Source organism: Mastacembelus armatus, chromosome 16, assembly GCF_900324485.2.
Source record: "Mastacembelus armatus chromosome 16, fMasArm1.2, whole genome shotgun sequence".
NCBI lineage: Eukaryota > Metazoa > Chordata > Actinopteri > Synbranchiformes > Mastacembelidae > Mastacembelus > Mastacembelus armatus.
The window spans coordinates 18,354,131-18,370,802 of NC_046648.1; the positions used below are offsets into that span (position 1 = coordinate 18,354,131).

At 40.2% G+C, this 16,672-nt stretch overlaps 1 protein-coding gene across 2 annotated transcripts in view; it reads left to right on the forward strand.

Annotated features, from left to right (window-relative positions):
• Nucleotides 1-16,320, forward strand: part of tmem145 (transmembrane protein 145) — a 30,469-nt gene extending 14,149 nt beyond the window's left edge. For both annotated transcript variants that reach the window (XM_026317601.2, XM_026317602.2), the window contains 10 exons: nucleotides 3,924-4,008; nucleotides 4,512-4,583; nucleotides 6,005-6,073; nucleotides 6,725-6,805; nucleotides 7,111-7,189; nucleotides 8,557-8,650; nucleotides 10,376-10,548; nucleotides 11,252-11,372; nucleotides 11,840-12,028; nucleotides 13,897-16,320. In XM_026317601.2, the coding sequence (XP_026173386.1) occupies nucleotides 3,924-4,008; nucleotides 4,512-4,583; nucleotides 6,005-6,073; nucleotides 6,725-6,805; nucleotides 7,111-7,189; nucleotides 8,557-8,650; nucleotides 10,376-10,548; nucleotides 11,252-11,372; nucleotides 11,840-12,028; nucleotides 13,897-14,136 (1,203 nt within the window). In that variant the 3' untranslated portion in view covers nucleotides 14,137-16,320. The remainder of the gene's footprint in view (nucleotides 1-3,923; nucleotides 4,009-4,511; nucleotides 4,584-6,004; nucleotides 6,074-6,724; nucleotides 6,806-7,110; nucleotides 7,190-8,556; nucleotides 8,651-10,375; nucleotides 10,549-11,251; nucleotides 11,373-11,839; nucleotides 12,029-13,896) is intronic.
• The last annotated feature ends 352 nt before the right edge of the window (nucleotides 16,321-16,672 follow it).

Here is a 16,672-nt window from a genome sequence, read left to right on the forward strand (position 1 = left end):
CATGTACTTTCCTCCTCAGTCCTGTGCTGATGTGGGTACAAATCTGTACCTAAGTAATAAAACGTAAATCAGCAGATGTCTCCTCTCAGTCCCCAGATATAGCCTCACCTGTGTTAAGTGGTAAAATGTGATACTGATTATTTAACATTACCAGGCAATTTCACTTGATTCATTATACCAAGAAACCTCCAGGCTGCAAATAATCATTATTTCATCTAGGGAAAAAAGACATTATTAAAAAAAAAAAAAAATTAAAGTCATCGCAAATTACACAGAACAAATTACTGGAAATTACAGAAGAGGACCTCTGGCAGTCAGGGTAAAGGCTTTTGAGACAAATAAATAGTTATTAACCAAACTTCACTAAAATTAGGAGGCTTAATTTTTTTTGTTTGTTTGTTTTTTGTCTTTTCCTGCCCATGAAACATAGATACCAATAGATAAACAGTATTTCTAAGTAATCTCAAAATTTTTGAAGCATTGATGTATTCATTTATCCATTTGTGTATCAGTATACAATATATCTACGATTTCTGAACGGGCAAATAGCACATATTTCACAGGTATTGTCTTTCATAAAGAGTAATAGTACTATCTAGGTAGAAATAATTACATAGTATTAATTGAAAATAAACACAAAGTGAACAACTCATTAGCATGGCTTCATTGCATCAACCCCAGCGACTCTTGTCTGAGCGTTAGTTTATGAGGCGTTTATCCTTGTGGTCTCAAAGAGAAGTGGAGAAATGGAAAGCTTTGAATGGCTGTAATCAACTACTGCTTTATTATGCTGAGCAGAACTGCTGTTAATGAAACAAAATTGCCTCAGTAAGGAACCAAGGAAGAGCTGAAATGAGGCTGGCTGTTAATGAGCACAGGCCAGTAAAGTGGCCAAAATTTCTCAGTTGTTGGTCAGGTGACTTATTTTTACACATCAGTGTAGAAACACCCACACATCAACTGTATTTTATTCAGGTCTCTGTCAAAAATGTAATCTGTGTCTCACCTTAAGGCTGGCAGTACAGTTGCACAAGGAGAAGGCTGCTGCAGAACTGGTTTGCACTTGAAAAATTTCACTTCTTTAGTAAATAAGGAGGAATAACAGGAGTATCTGACAGAGTTAGGAGTCTACAGAAACTCTACAGGTCTTATGATTTGTAGATTGTCATTCATGCTTTGGCTAGGCCCCATTCTTTTAATGACGAAAATCCAACTGCTGCAGTATGTAATGATATTTTGTATAGGGATGCAGTGATCTGACTCACTGAAATCAATGCCTCTACTTTCTCAGCCTCTACTTTCTTAGCCTCCACTTTCAGTTACCTTCAGACTCCGATTTTAATGCTGCATCAATTCACTGAGTTCTCACACCATGAGCTTTACAGATTTTAAATTTGGAGAAAAAACAAGCACTTATACCAGGCCAGTGCTCCGTTTTGGCACATGCACCGACTAGAGGTGTACTGGGACAGCACTGTGGATCCAACTTTGCGGCAACACTTTGAGGAAGGCCCTTTGTTGTTTTAACATGGCAGTGCCCTTATGAACAAAGCCAGGTCCATTAAGAAATGGTTGTCAGTTTGTTGAAATACTTGACAAGCCTGCGCCGTACCCCGCCCTCAAACAATTTTAGGATGAATTGGAATGCCAACTACAATCCAGGCCATATTGCCCAGTGTCTGTGCTCAACCTTACTAAGACTTCTTTGGCTTTCTGCGACCAGTTTCTAAAACCTTGTTGAAAGCATTTCCATTCCAGCAGAGCACAGACTGTTAAATGAGGATATTTGAGGGACACTTTATCTCTCATCTGCCAACTACTAGGAACACTCATTAATTAAATAAAACTGATGTGGAATTACTGTCAGAAGGTAATCTACCCCCAACTCAAGCCAAAACAACAACAAACCAGAAAACCAGCTCACCATCTAGCACTAACTAGAACAGCGAACAAGGTCACAAGATCTCAAAGTAACAGAGTGCTACTGGGATTAGTAACTAATGTAATTACTGAGTTTCAAACACTACACTTGGACACTCTGCTTCACAGAAGTATAAAACTGAATTTGCTGGATAGAAATTCAATCCCCCTGGTTTTGGAATTGACTCTATACACAAGTTTCTAAGCAACACTCAGGTGAGTAACACCTTTTATTCCAGAGAGTCCACAACCTCAAGAGTCTCAGTTGTCCTTTTAAATGCAGTTAGCAGCAGCCCAGGGGAGCACAGGATGTACAAGATTGCGCAGAGAAAACCTTCAGTGTATGATAAATCAGTACAGTATATCACACACACAGTTTTAGACATGAAACTAAGACACAGTCACTGGACGATTCTGTCCCACAGAGGGAGAATCCCTGTTGTGAAATGCCACTTCCTACCTGCATCCAGCTCGTCTTCCCTCTTTGAATTTGCACCTTTCTCTTCAGTCTGACTTTCACTCTATCTGCTTTTTTAACTTTCTCCCTCTCTACATCTATCACTCTCTTTATCTCTGACTCCTTGCTCTTTGTGTCTGTATTGATTTTGTGGCAGTGCATGCTCCATGCTTCTCGCCCTTTTTGATAGAGGGAGTGAGATGGAGTCTCAGGCTGCCAAATGAAATCAAAGTCTTTTTTTTTTTTTCTCCTCCCTCTCGCTTTTCCTTCGCTCCACTGCAACAGGCGCAAACTCCATCGGCTCTGAGCTCGTGTGTGTGAAATGAGCTCTCTGTGCTCTGATTGCCAACCCCATCTTTGTCCCTTTTCTTTTGTTCTCTGCTCCCCAATCCGCTATTTTCTTACCTCCCGGAGTCACTTCAGTTTGACACTTATTTCTGAGACATGAACATGACTTGAGCGGTGGTTTACTGCACAGGTGCTTTCATCATCTCCAGGGTGTTCCTCATTTCCCGCATCTTTGCATACCCAAATATTCTGTCTGTGCTCAGACAGCTAAATGTTACTAAATTCAAAATCCTAACAAATAATTGATAAGTGTATCACAGTGACTGTCAATAATTAAAAACGTGTATGCTTGTTATTAAACCAAAGAAACAGTAGCTATGGATATGATCCATACATTCGTCCTGTTAATGTGGGCCTGCTTCATATTAGCACCACAGGCTGTGCAGCCTAGATTCGTTTTTCTTTCTCCATTAACATCCTCCAAATACCACGGGGATCCTGAGGCCCTTCCCAGCCAGTTGGGGAACTGATGCGGCCCTATTTCACCGAGCAGCTGAGTGTAAGAAATTCGGGCTGTGATGTTTAAACATTTTTCTGATATACTGTAACACACGCCCACCTCATCAAACTAAATGATAACCATGGTGCTGTAATGGGGAAAGCAACCTATCCTCTGAATTCGCATGGGACACATTCGCTTAGTTTAATCACATGACATTCTGGTGTGAAGAATGGGCTTCAGTGGAAAATTTCTGCTGTGGGAAGTGATCAGTCATTGAGCTTAGAAAGGCAAAACTGTCTCATGATCAGCAGCAAGCAAGCAGCGAAATGTTTTTCATCAGACTGCAGAGATTCTGGGCACAGCAGTTAAAGTAAGGCAGTATATTAATACTGTAATATGAGACTAGACATCCTCTTTAATCTTCCCAAATTCAGGGTAATTCTTACATTTTTGTTTTTCTGCTGCACTGATCGATTGTATGAGATCTGTGTGAGTGATGAGGAATATAGCCTTCTACTTGCTTAGTCATCAGTCATCGGCATGAATACGGCCCAACTTCAATACTTTTTTTTTTTTTAAACTTTTTTTCTGTCAAGCATCAAAAACTGGCATGAAATGACTGGTTACACTTTCTAATCTTGTTTACTCATTCTCATATTCTATTTATTTTTTCTTTTTTTAAAAGTTCATATTTAATCTCTCTCACACACACACACACACACACACACCCTCTCTACTCTTGCTTCTCTCTCACAGGGCGATGGCTTGCAGCTGGAGTACGAGATGAAATTGACCAATGGCCAGTCTTTCTGGACGCAGCATTTCTCTGCAGATGAGTTTGGTAAGAGTGATTAGACAGAACGAGAGCGATTATGGAAGGAATCGCTGATGGCACAAGCCAGCACCACTTAGTACGGCCAATAAAGCACACTGAACTGAACAAATTACAATAATGAAGGGACGGTTGAATGAATTAATGATGATGGATGAACTGAGAGGAAGAGATGAAAGGAAAAGACCCAAGTACCTTCTAAATGAATTATTCCTACATCTCCTGTGTTCTCTCTCTCTTCCATTCTGCCTCTACTGTAACTCTGTTTTTTAACTAATCCTGTATCCTCATCACATACCTGCCTCTCTATTTTTCATCCCCTCCTATTTCCTCCTATTTCTCCATTTTTTTTTCTTCCTCTAGTGTCCCCTCTCTTCTTCACCTTGATATACTTTGAACTTCATTACTTCTTTATTTTCTGATTATCCTTCTATGCTCCTCTGTTTTCTCCACCTCTCTTTCTCATTAATGATTCTTTTTTTCTTCCTCTTCCTCCTCCTCCTTATTCACAGGAATCTTGGAGACGGACATCACGTTCCTGGTCATCTTCTCGATGGTGTTCCTCCTCTCTTGCTACTTTGCCTGTAAGTACACCCTTTACCCGCAGCAGTCATTTACCTGCCTTTTCTTTTGAGCTGTTATAAAATCTACATGTTTTCTTGATGGGATTGGAGTAAGTTCTCGTGTTTCCTCACATAAGTAAAGGTAGAGCGTGTACCTATTTTCTCCTGGTGCCAGGAGTTTCTCGGAACAGCAACACCAAAGCAGGAGTGAGAGGACGGTGAGAGTGGGGTTTGGTTTTCTTGTAAAGGTGAACGGTTGAGTGGAGAAGGGAGTGGTAGTCTCAAGCTTAAATGAAGTGAGCTTGTCGCATGAAGGCCACATCTGAAATAACCTGCAGCGGCTGAGAAAAAGGGGCCCAAAGCAATGACTTACCATCAAATGAAAACTCACTCACCATGCTTCATGTAAGGGTCACTCGCTTAATTTACACAAATATCTTCATACTTATGAGTGCAGGAGTTCCCTTTTCTTTTTTTCTTTTTTTATTCATAATCCCTTAAAATAAGCAACTGTTCACTTTGTGACCCCACATCATTATTATGGCCTTGTTGCAGAGAGGTTAAAGATTCCTTCTTCCCTCTCCAAATTATTTCTTTTGAATGATTTTAGGAGCTGGAATGGGTGAAGGTATCCACTATTTCACAAGAAACGGCCAAAACAGCCAAAAAATAGTTGCAAAAATAGGAAAAAATGACATGTATGTTTTTTCCTTTCCCATCCATTAAATGATCTTGTCTCTCACAGAAGGCTCTAAATGACCTGATCTTATTCACTATATGTTCATGTTAATCACAATGCACGACAACAAGTTTTGTTGTACTGTACATACACTATCTTACTCTGCATAGGTGTCAAAGATTATGAAAGAAAGAAAAAGTGTTTTAAAATGTTCTAAAAGGTTGACGTCAGTAAATGATGACCGACTTCATATCTGGGACAAATGTTCCTTTAATGGCCGTCATTAGAGCACCTCTGAGGATGTCAGGAGGATCCAGCAGCACTTGGCTGGCCAAGCCTGTGGTTATACACAGCAGCAGTGAGTGTGTGTGAACCTTTATGACCCCTCCTTGTAAATTTCCCCCAGGCCACAGCTGTTTGTACAAGTGTTTTGCAGTAAAATTGCCTGCTTAAATCCGCATTAAAAATATTTCCTCTCAGATCAGGGAGAGAGAACTGAGAAGATGTAAAAGCCTCACTGAGAGACAGGCATCGCAGGATGGATGCATACTAATAGTCGCTCGCCCCATTTATCCGGCCTGTCTCCTTATTCTTTCTTTTTTTTTTCTGTCTCTCTCGGTCTCTGTACCTCTCACTTTACTTTGCCATCTGTTAGCATATCTCCATCCTTTTTATCTCCATCCTCACCAACACACACACACACACTCACACAGTCACACAGCTCAATCACCTCTTTCTCATTCTTGGTATTTTTACCCTGCAGACAATCTGAAGGGAAGACAGCTTCTTCACACAACCTACAAAATGTTTATGACGGCGGCAGGTGTGGAGGGTGAGAACTTCTGTCCTGACCACGCACACAAACACACACGCACATTGTGTTACACACACTCAATATGACAATGAGCCTCTAACCTGGCTGCAGCATCTCAAACCTTAATCCCCTTCAAGAGCAGAGATATTATCGTCCTTATTAGCCTCTGAATAGGAACTATTGCAAAGAGCCATGCTGTGCTGCAGTGTTCGATGGAGCATGCTGTTACTGATGAACACCCTCTTACTCTTCTCCTCCTATTCTCTCCTTTTTTTTTCTTCTCTCCCCTTATCTCCCTTCTCGCTTGCTTGTCCCCTTTGCAAATCCTTTCTCGATTTTCCTGCCACCTCTAAATTTTTTCTCCCTCCCCTCCCTCTTCTCTCAAGCCTTCTGCTCTTCTTTCCTCCCCTTTTACTAATTCTACTTTTCTGTCTCACATCTCCGCCCCGCCCTTCCTGTTCCCTCATTATGTCCGTTTCCTTTGTTCTTTTAATTATATTTTTTACTTTCTTTCTCTATCTTCTTCCCTTTTACCTTTTATCCTCTTCCACTCCAACACCATCCCTCCTGCTTTACCATCTCTTTCTCCCCTCTCATATCTTCTTCCTGCTTCCTGCCTTCGCTTATTTTCCCCATTTTTCTCCTCCCTGCATCTTTTCCTTTTGGCAGTGCTCAGCCTATTGTTCCACTGTGTCTACTGGGGCCTGTATGCTAGAGATGGAGTTGGCAATGGCAGCTTGAAAATACTCGGTGAGTTCTGCATCAACCACTGAATGAATGAATGAATGAATGACACAGCCTCTGTGCTGGGAAATCACTCACTGCCCAGGCAGAATGAATAAATGGACAGTGACCGATGTGTGGCAGGTGAAGAAGTGTAATAGCGGGTTTGAGGGTCATAGGCAGGATTATGCATGATTTTGTGTGTCTGTGGTGTGTGGTGTGTGTGGTGACCTGATTTTATCCTTCCCCTCTGATATTACAGATTTGGAAACCACAACCTAATTACGCCTTCTGTCTTCTCTTTCTCTCAACATCTCTCTGTCCATCTCCAGGGAAATTACTGTTCTCCGTCAGTTTTTTGGTGTTCCTTCTGATGCTCATATTGCTGGGCAAAGGTTTCACTGTCACCAGGTGAGGGGTTTGCACGTTTTTGTAGAGTGTGTCTAGATGTATTTCTCTGAGCTTATGTCTGTATGTGTGTTTTTGCAAGCCTGTCACCTTGTGTGAGTGTGCCATTATGCCTCACTGTCAGGCCTCGCTGTCACAGTCAGACCTCAGTCTTATGATATGACAATGTTAGGTGTCAGTCAGAAATGCAGTTGGTACTCTGGCTTTGGTGTGGATGAAGACCTGAGATGTCTGGGGATGTGTGGAATGTTAATGTGTTTAGGTTTTTTTTTTGTTTTTTGTTTTTTGTTTTTTTTTTTTAACTCAGTTGACTGATTGTCCTTTGTCCTGCAAATCTGACTGAACAAGTTTTGGTTCGATCACTCTTTCCTGGCAAAGTTTAGTGGATATTTGCTTTGGACAGGCATCATTTCAATTACACTGAGTCACAAGTGGGTCTTCTTTGCTCAAACATCTCCATGTATATATCCCACACTTGACTGGATGAATGCCATCATTTTCCTCTTCCCAGTTTTTCAATTCAAATTTCAAAGCGTAGTTGTCACAGTGGAAAACATGCCAGCTACTCATTTAAATTTCTTCCTGTCTATACCCAGAAGTTGCTTTCTGAGCCAGTTTTATTTGAGAACAGGGCGATACAGTGTCACAGTCATGCCTTTTAAAAATTTAAACAGTTAGTTAAATTGCAGGGTTTGAGTTGGAGTCATCATCCGAACCACTGCTCATAGTTTTAAGACTCGCCCCGCTTCACGTTCAGCTGAGTCTCTGTGGATATATTCCAGACTGAGTTCATGTAGCAGAGATTTAAACTGGCTTTTTGACTTTAGGATTACATCCTCATCTAGGTTCAGAAAAGTCTGTGATCTCTGGGTCTTATTAAACCCTCCTAAAACTCCAGTGAACAAACTTGAAACTGCATTACCATCAAGCTAAAAAGATGAATGTTTATCTGCAGAACTCATTCGCTGACAGTTGGCAAATAACTACACGACAACTTTTTCTCTGATGCCCGATGATGAATTAGTCTGAGCAAAAGGATGTTTTAAATTGCTGATGAAGGCTTAATATTGAAATACTTTTATTTGTTGGCTGCTGCTTTGCACATAAAGATGCATTCATTTTTGATTTTGTGAGCGTGGACAACCTTTATCCCAGCCTGGCAGTTTGTGCTGTGTGGTTGCTGCTTTTTAGATTTATGTCTCTGCTTTGAGTGTGAGGAACCAATTTCATTTTTTTTTTTTGAAGGAGACTGAACATGTTCCGGCATCCCTCCCTATGAGTGTCTGTAAGTGTGTCTTTGTGTTTTGTGTCTTATCTTCCTCCGACTTGTGTGTAACCTCTCACCCTCTTGGTTTATCCCTGTGTGACAGGGCCAGAATCAGTCACAGTGGGTCAGTGAAGCTGAGCATCTACATGACAGTTTACACAATTACCTATGTCATCCTCTTCATCTACGAGGCCGAGGTACATTGCACACACGCACACACGCACACACACACACACACACACACACACAAAACATCACCCATACTGCACTGTTATATTCAACAGTTATTAAATCTATCAGTATATTTTCAGCCATGGCAGCAGCTGTGGTAATGGTAACTTTAGTCACATTAGTGGTCATTGGTGAGTTGATTACTGTTTTGAAAATGCTACTCACTTGTTCGAGCTCCTTAAATGTGACAATTTCCTGCTTTTCCATTTGTTACTGTATGTTATCGAAGTTCAAAACATTGAATGTACAAACAATCTGACAACATCTGCCTGGGCTCTACGATATTGAACATTTTTCTAAATATTTTCTGTACAGTAGTCACTAAAAGCAAAGCATACTGCAGTGTTTTTCTAATTTTAATGCGTATCCCACCCAGTAAAACATGTGAACACTTCCAAGTTCCTTCTCTTCGCTGCTGACTTGAAAGAGGCATCTGAACATGCTCAGGATGACTCGGTGCAAGAAATCTGACTTGACAATGCTTGACACAGTATCTGCCTTCGTCTTACTGCTCTCTTTGACTTTGCATGAATAATCTCATAAATATTCATGGGAGAGTTGGGCCCACAAATCGGCGTGGGCTTTAATGGCTTTTTCTGTCAAGTCATTCATTACACTGATACATCGCTAATTATGACTGTATGAAATTGATTGTGAAAAATATAGAGAACTTCCTTGATGACTTCAAAATGATGGATACTGGCAGGAACAAACATGCTACTCCCCAACAACAAAAGAGACTTGTTGTACTTACTGTAGCTGAGATAATATATCTTAGATAACTGACTGTTTCTGAGTGGAAAGTTAGACTTTACTAATCAACATACCATGAGAGCTGCACTCTTTAATTATACTGCTTCTCTGTGTTTTTGCATGTGAAGTCAGAAACAGACTTCACCAGCCATCATTTCTAGTATATGAGTTTATGAATTAATAACACACTCGGGTGTTATAGTACATACATCTCATACCACAGAGGCTTCAGTGCAGTCAGATGTGATAATGGTATTTACAGTATAGGGACAGTGGATTATAGTCTTTGAATACAGTATGGTGATGACCCAGTGGGAGCAGTGCAGTAGAAGTATCTGTGCTATATTTAATTCTGGAGCCTGGAGCCATCTTTCACACTGCAATATGTGGACCTGAAGCAATGCTGCTGCCTGGCCTCTTAGATGGTCCCTGCTATTCAAGAGCCCGAAACTCAGGGGAGCGCCTGCTAAAAATACGACAACTAGGTTACAATTGCAACTGAAATGAAGACTTGAAAAGTGTTCCTGGAACTGGGCCTGTAGTCAGGAATCTGACAAGCTCTGGTTGGCTCCCATGAAGCTCCAGAGCAAGAAGTCAGACCTATGCATTATGTAGCAAGGGTAACACTGTATGGCCAATGCTATCCAGTCACTGGACTGTGAAATGCAATCTGGTGTCCACATATGCAGGCATACACACACCCCACACACACGTCAATGACCTAGTTGTGGAGAAGATGTGTCAGTGTCAAAGGCTCAAACAGTATGCTACAAGCTGAGCTTTGGCTCAGTCATCACAGTGTATCAGCAGAGCATGAGTAATCCATCTCACTAATTGCGGCATGGACTACAATGTGAAGCCAAACCAATAAAGTCTCCTTTTAGCTTGTACGTGTATGTATATTTGTTTTGGCATTACCTCTCATGTCCTTGTGCTAGTTTTTTGACCCAGGTGAAGTGCTGTACGCGTATGACAGCCCCGCAGGTTATGGGCTGATGGGCCTGCAGCTCCTGGCCTATGTGTGGTTCTGCTATGCTGTGCTGGTCTCTCTGAAGCACTACCCTGAGAAACAGCCCTTCTATGTCCCTTTCTTCACAACATACACTCTATGGTGAGCCCTGCAGAAGCTTTCCCTACTCTGCCCTCGCTGCGGCTAATAGCACCTGAGTAAGAGCAGAAGAATACCCATTTCTTAGTTTGAGGTTTCTTCTAATCTGAATAATTTATACTGCTTGGTGGAAATGAGCATGAGATAGCAGATGCTTTAACAGTCCTAGAATGAAAGGTTATTTATTTTACACTACCATTCTACAACATATTTGCCTAACCCCTGTGCTTTACTTGCACTGTGGATAATTTCTTCTTGCTAGAGAAAATATCTATTTTTATTCAGCCAATGAGATATCTTAGAAAAATGAATGCTCCCATACATATGTGCTAGTTAGTTTAAAGGTTTGCACTGGAAAATGACATTTTCCTTTAAACAACACAAAAAAATGTTCTCCTACATACAGTCCTCAACTGCTCTGCCCTTCACTCTCTTTGTGTAATAGCATGAGCTTGAAATGAAGGGTGGATTACAAAGACTAATATTATCTCAGTATTACTCTCTCATTGCCACTGCTATCGCCCGCCTCATTATCTACGCCTGTCCTCTCCTCTCCTCTCCTCCCATCTTTATCTCTCTCTGTGCTTTCAATCTTCCTCTGCTCTCTTTGCTCTCTTTCTCTCGCCATCTAAATCTCTTCTTATCTTTTCTTTTAATGTGTTTTCTCCCCATCGTTACCCTAAATCTATTCACTTGTCTCCTTCAGGTTTTTTGCAGTGCCTGTTATGGCTCTGATCGCCAACTTCGGGATTCCTCGTTGGGCTCGAGAGAAGATCGTCAACGGCATTCAGCTCGGCATCCACCTCTACGCTCACATCGTCTTCCTTGTTCGTACCACACACATGCAGACCCCTTTGCGTTTCTACATAGTTGACATTATTCAAGAGTCATTATTGCCACTGTTAGTCATGCATTATTCACTATTTTTGTCTCCTAACAGCCTCACATGCTTGAGGCATGATTGTCTCCTCCACACATCATTATCTACTTCTTCTTCACCTTCGACACATTGTTCTTTACTAATGTACTGCACTGTTCACACAAATTTCCTTTTATATTCCTGCTCACTGCTTCCTGCTCAATTCTCACTTGGACCACAAATGCTCTGTCTATGTGTTTGCTGTATCTACACTGTATAAATGTAGATTTTATATGTGTGTTTTATATATGTATGTATATGTGTGTATATATATATTATATATGTGTGTGTGTGTGTGTGTATATATATATATATATATATATGTATGTGTGTGTATATGTCAGAAATCTTCATGTTTTTATACTTTTTTCTTAGATTATCACACGACCTTCAGCAGCCAACAAGAACTTCCCATATCATGTTCGGACATCTCAGATTGGGATCCTGCTGTCTAGTCCCAAAGGGGGTGAGGGGGCTGAGAGTTTCCCTCATCATGCCTATGGAAACAGCTCTTTCCTGGGAGACTCTCAACCTAACTTCACTGAACTCTTCTCCATCCAGTCAGTGAGTCTATCTTAATATGCAAACATCTTTTGGATTCACAGTTGATTGAAGCTGAAGACACACAGAAGCGCAACAGCTAGAGAAATTCATCTGAAAACCATAATTATTAATAACCTGTTGCTGTTCCTTAAATAGACCCCTTTGATGATGTTAATGAAGGGGCAAAAACAGGTTAAAGGTCAATGAAAGTTATGGCATATACACTGTATGTGGCTCTACATTCAGTTTGAACTTTGCCAAATCTCTTTGCAGTACTTGCTGTAATTAAATTCTGGGTGTATGATAGAGGCAGCTAATATAAGTTGGACTCTTTTTTTTTTTTTTTTTTTTTTGGATGCGTTTAAAATGAAATCGGCCCCGTGTCAAACCTAGCTTGAAATTAACTACTGTCATCTAACAAAATGACTCAAATAAGAAGACATCTGTGATCGGTGCAACAATACAGTATGTAAGGGGACATGTTTATAAGGATTATGTCTTGGCACAAAATGCAATCTTTTCCTGTGGGCACAGAGTGAATGACAGTGAGCATGGGATAATGTAGTGCACACACTGATATGAAAACACTCAGGCACAAAGAAATAACCATTAAATGGAAACTTTGACAAGACCAAATTAAGGCGTCGTGTTTGCTGTAATGAATTGTCTAGCTTGGGCGAACTTTCAAATCTGAAAAAGTTTTTTTTTTTTTCCACACTGAGTGACAGAAGAAGAGCCCTGAAATGAGCAGGGATAATACAGCATGAAGGGAAAACCCAAATATACAAAGTTGACTAAATGCATGATAATTGACAGTCCTTTCAAGGAAAGGCATGTTTAACCATGCACCACTAGTTAAGCTTAGAGGCAACTAAAAGTATTTCTTTCATAAAACAGGCATTCAGACTTAAAGTCAATAAAATTATATGACATAGAATAGCTCATAAATAGCTCAAAAAATAATAAAGAAAACAAACAAGTTGTTAATTACGCTTGAAACTGGCACAGGATGAAGTGTTTTATAATCTCGTTCTAGCACTTCACAAATCTATTCTCTGACTAAGTGAAAGCCAGTATAAACAGGAGTAAGGTGCTTTTGTTCTCCCGGTTCTTGTAAGAAATCTGGCAGCAGAGTTGTTTTGAAATTGGAAGAGCAGACATGAGCGTGGCTGCTAAAATAAGTCCAATAACACGCCACATTTTTCAATTTGGTCTTCAGTCTTTCTGTGCTTCAAATTAAGGTGGGAAATAGAAGTCGCTCTTCCTTATTGAACAGAATGTTCTGTCCTGTCTGTATTTAAGTGAAGGAAATCAGTGAGTTGGTGAAAGAGCACAGTAAATCTGTGTTCTGCCTTGGAAGTGGTATACGGTGTGGCGTGCAGTCTTTTTGTTTCGCAGGTTTCGGTCTGAAGCATGTAATTTAAAGTGATCACAGCAGATTTTGTTCCTATTTCACGTTGATTTTAAATACAGTAAACACAAAACCGTGTGTTTAGATTCAGAATATCTACGTGTTTTAGGGCTTTTGCAGGACGTCCGATTCTCGGAAAATAAAAACCAAAGCATCACAACAAATAAGTCTTGACAAACTGTGATATGTTGGGTTCTGCGCTGTTGGTTGCACAAACAAGACTTTTGATGATGTGACCTTGTGCTGTTGGAAATTTTCATTTACACCTTTACACAGTTTTTTAATGTATTGTAGACTAAACACTGATAGATTGAAGAAAAATTAGCAAATTAATCATTAGTGCCAATAGTAATTAATTTTTACAGTGGATACATTTTTCACATTGTCAACCACATCTAAGGTCATACATTTCTCTAGTCTGCATCCAGAGGCCCAGACCAGGTCAAAAGTGTAAAGCATTTATCTTCATACCTTCCAGGACCCTGTGAAGACAGTGGAGGAGACAGTGGCCCGTAAAGGACCAGAGGTGCCGAGGAACAGCGAGCAGAAGATCATCACTACTGCTGCTGACTTGACCTCAATACTGCCTCCACCTCCACCCCCAATACCCCCACGCCCGGCTGCACGTTCTCCACCTCTACCGCCCCGGCTCCCCTCCTTTACAGAGTATTTCAGCATGCAGGGCGGAGGAGGAGGAGGGTTCGGTACAAAGGCATGAGCTGGAGAAAAAGACGGGACAGAGGGAGATGGGGGAAGGCACGGAGGGACTGGGCTGAATGACAATATAAAGTAAGTCAGAATGGAAATCAAGGTATTACTGTTTAAAGACAAAGGGGACAGCCAAAATAAAGTTTGGAAAGAGGAGACGAGAAATCATCAGAAAATTAAATCCCTAAACGGCCCCTTTTCACCTGTGAATGGAAAATATCCCGAATGGAGGAGTGAGGGGGAAAAGGCTGAGAGACAGGAGTGCTGAGCTTGTTAAAGAATAAAGAAGCAATAAATATTTGATGTAGAGCAGTAAAAGGCACATAGGGAGAAGGATGACAAAATGGATGTAGCCAGAGCAAAAGAATGATAGTTGTGCAAGATGTGGAAATGAACAAAATTCTTGAAATACTTTTATTCAAAAATTCATGAGGCATTGATGGTGTGCCTGGAAGAGTTTGTAAATAGCTGAAACTGGAGAGAGCTACCACTCTATATAGTTTTATTTGAAAAAAGAAATTAGTTTTCATGTCTTTTTTTTTTTTTTTTTCCACATCATTAAATTCCAGTTGGTGCTGTGAACATTGAAAACTCTTGCGACTTGCATTTATCAAATTCATGTAAAAAAAAAACAAAAACTTTTTTATGTTTGACACATTTTGATAAAGCATAGATGTTTACTCCATAAAGAGTTTGATGGGTTATAATTTATATTCTTATATGCCTTCATTGCCGCTGGTTATTCTGGATTGATATGCTGATGTGTAAATGTAAAATGTCACCTTTACTGTGGGCACTTCTAGGTACTTGTAAAACACGCATGTTTGTATCGTATTTCCCGTCCAAAATGCTGATATATGTACTCCACGTGATTATACGACATTTGCTTATTGTGTGTATTGAAATTATACTTTTGTAAATACATACAATAGGCTTTAGTATATTTTTGACTGGAAAAATTCTATTGTTATTCCAAACAAAACCCTCCTGTGCTATCTGGACCACAATATGACAACCCGTATTATACTATATGGATTTTCTCTCAATTTTCACTGGAGTGCAGAAAATGCCTGCTCAATTTTGTCATTTCTGTGTATGTAGACGTTGGTGAATGTACTGATGAAATACAGCACAAGGACAGGGGTGATTTTCAACTTACCTGATTACACCTTTGTCAAATTGTCCTTTTGAAAATACAAGTAACGTCATCTTTCCCCGTGTTGTACCTGAAACGTGACTCTTTTATTTGTATGCTTTTCACACCTGAAGGTTTAAACACTCAAAAGCTGAATAAATACGACTAGTTTTGTATCCCCTAACATTAAGCTATGACAAAAAAAAATTAAAAAAAAAAAAAAGGCCTTCTAGATGAACTGTGAAAACAGCAACACAACTGTACATTTTGTCTGTCCTGCATGGAGCACTTTAATGTTCCTGGTCTTAGTCTGTTTATTCGTGATGACGTCACTTTATTAGACTGCTTTGAAACCTGCATTCACACCACATAGAGTAGTATCTCAGACGCATTCACCTGTAAATACAGTCTGAAAATGTCACCGATTGAGATCATATCATGCTCTGCTGATGTTATTTAACACTGAATTACTGACGCCATGTAAGAGTGTCAATTAAAACTGAGTTTACCACCAGCAATTGAGAGAAAAAAGGACACTAAACAAATTCAGCACTATTATCATGGCCTTTTATTGATTTCTGATTCATAAACATGGTACTTGGCAAATAGTCTGCAGATTTTCTCAATGGTAACCTTGCTGTAATGGAGTTCTTAAGGAATGTGGGACTGTGGTGTGTAACCTGTAGTCAGAGGTGTAAGTTAGTCTGTGAAACAGAATGATACTTGAACTAGATTACTTGTCTTCTGGTTATGTGTCTGGCTTATATTCGGCATGTTTGCCATTTTGTCTGCTGTTTCCTATTATGCTTGCCATTGACTTGACCGCACAGACACTGGGTGACTCAACTAACAGACTGTATCAATACTTTAACGTTGCGTATGTTGACATTATATGACAGGACTGAGACAAACAGGGGAGAGAACCTGAAGAAAAGAGATTATATATGCATGACAGAAAACAGCACAGCTTTTAGGCTACTCAGAGCGACCTGGTTAAGAGCACATCACTAAAGAACTGTCCAAATGCATTTTAATGGTGTCAAATGACAATTCTAAATATGCTGTACATATACACTTTTTGCCAAAATAATAAAAATACTATGGTTTTATTAGAGGCCCCGTCTGGGTGTGTATTATTTGGCTTGGAGTGTTTGTGTCGCAGTTAGGACAAGGGCATGTGTCCAAAAACAGTAAATCTAATATCTGCAAATCATATTTAGAATCTGTTCTCATTACAAGAGTCCATTAAAGTAAAACACCGCAGGGACAGACTCCAGGCTGGTCACAATCTGATGTAAGATAGCCTAATTATTTCCCACTCACTGCCAGGATTTTGCTGTGACTGCTGAGAGTCACAACACCCTGTAGCGGGCTGTACTTGTTCTTCAGTGAGTGTTGAAGTTTACAAATG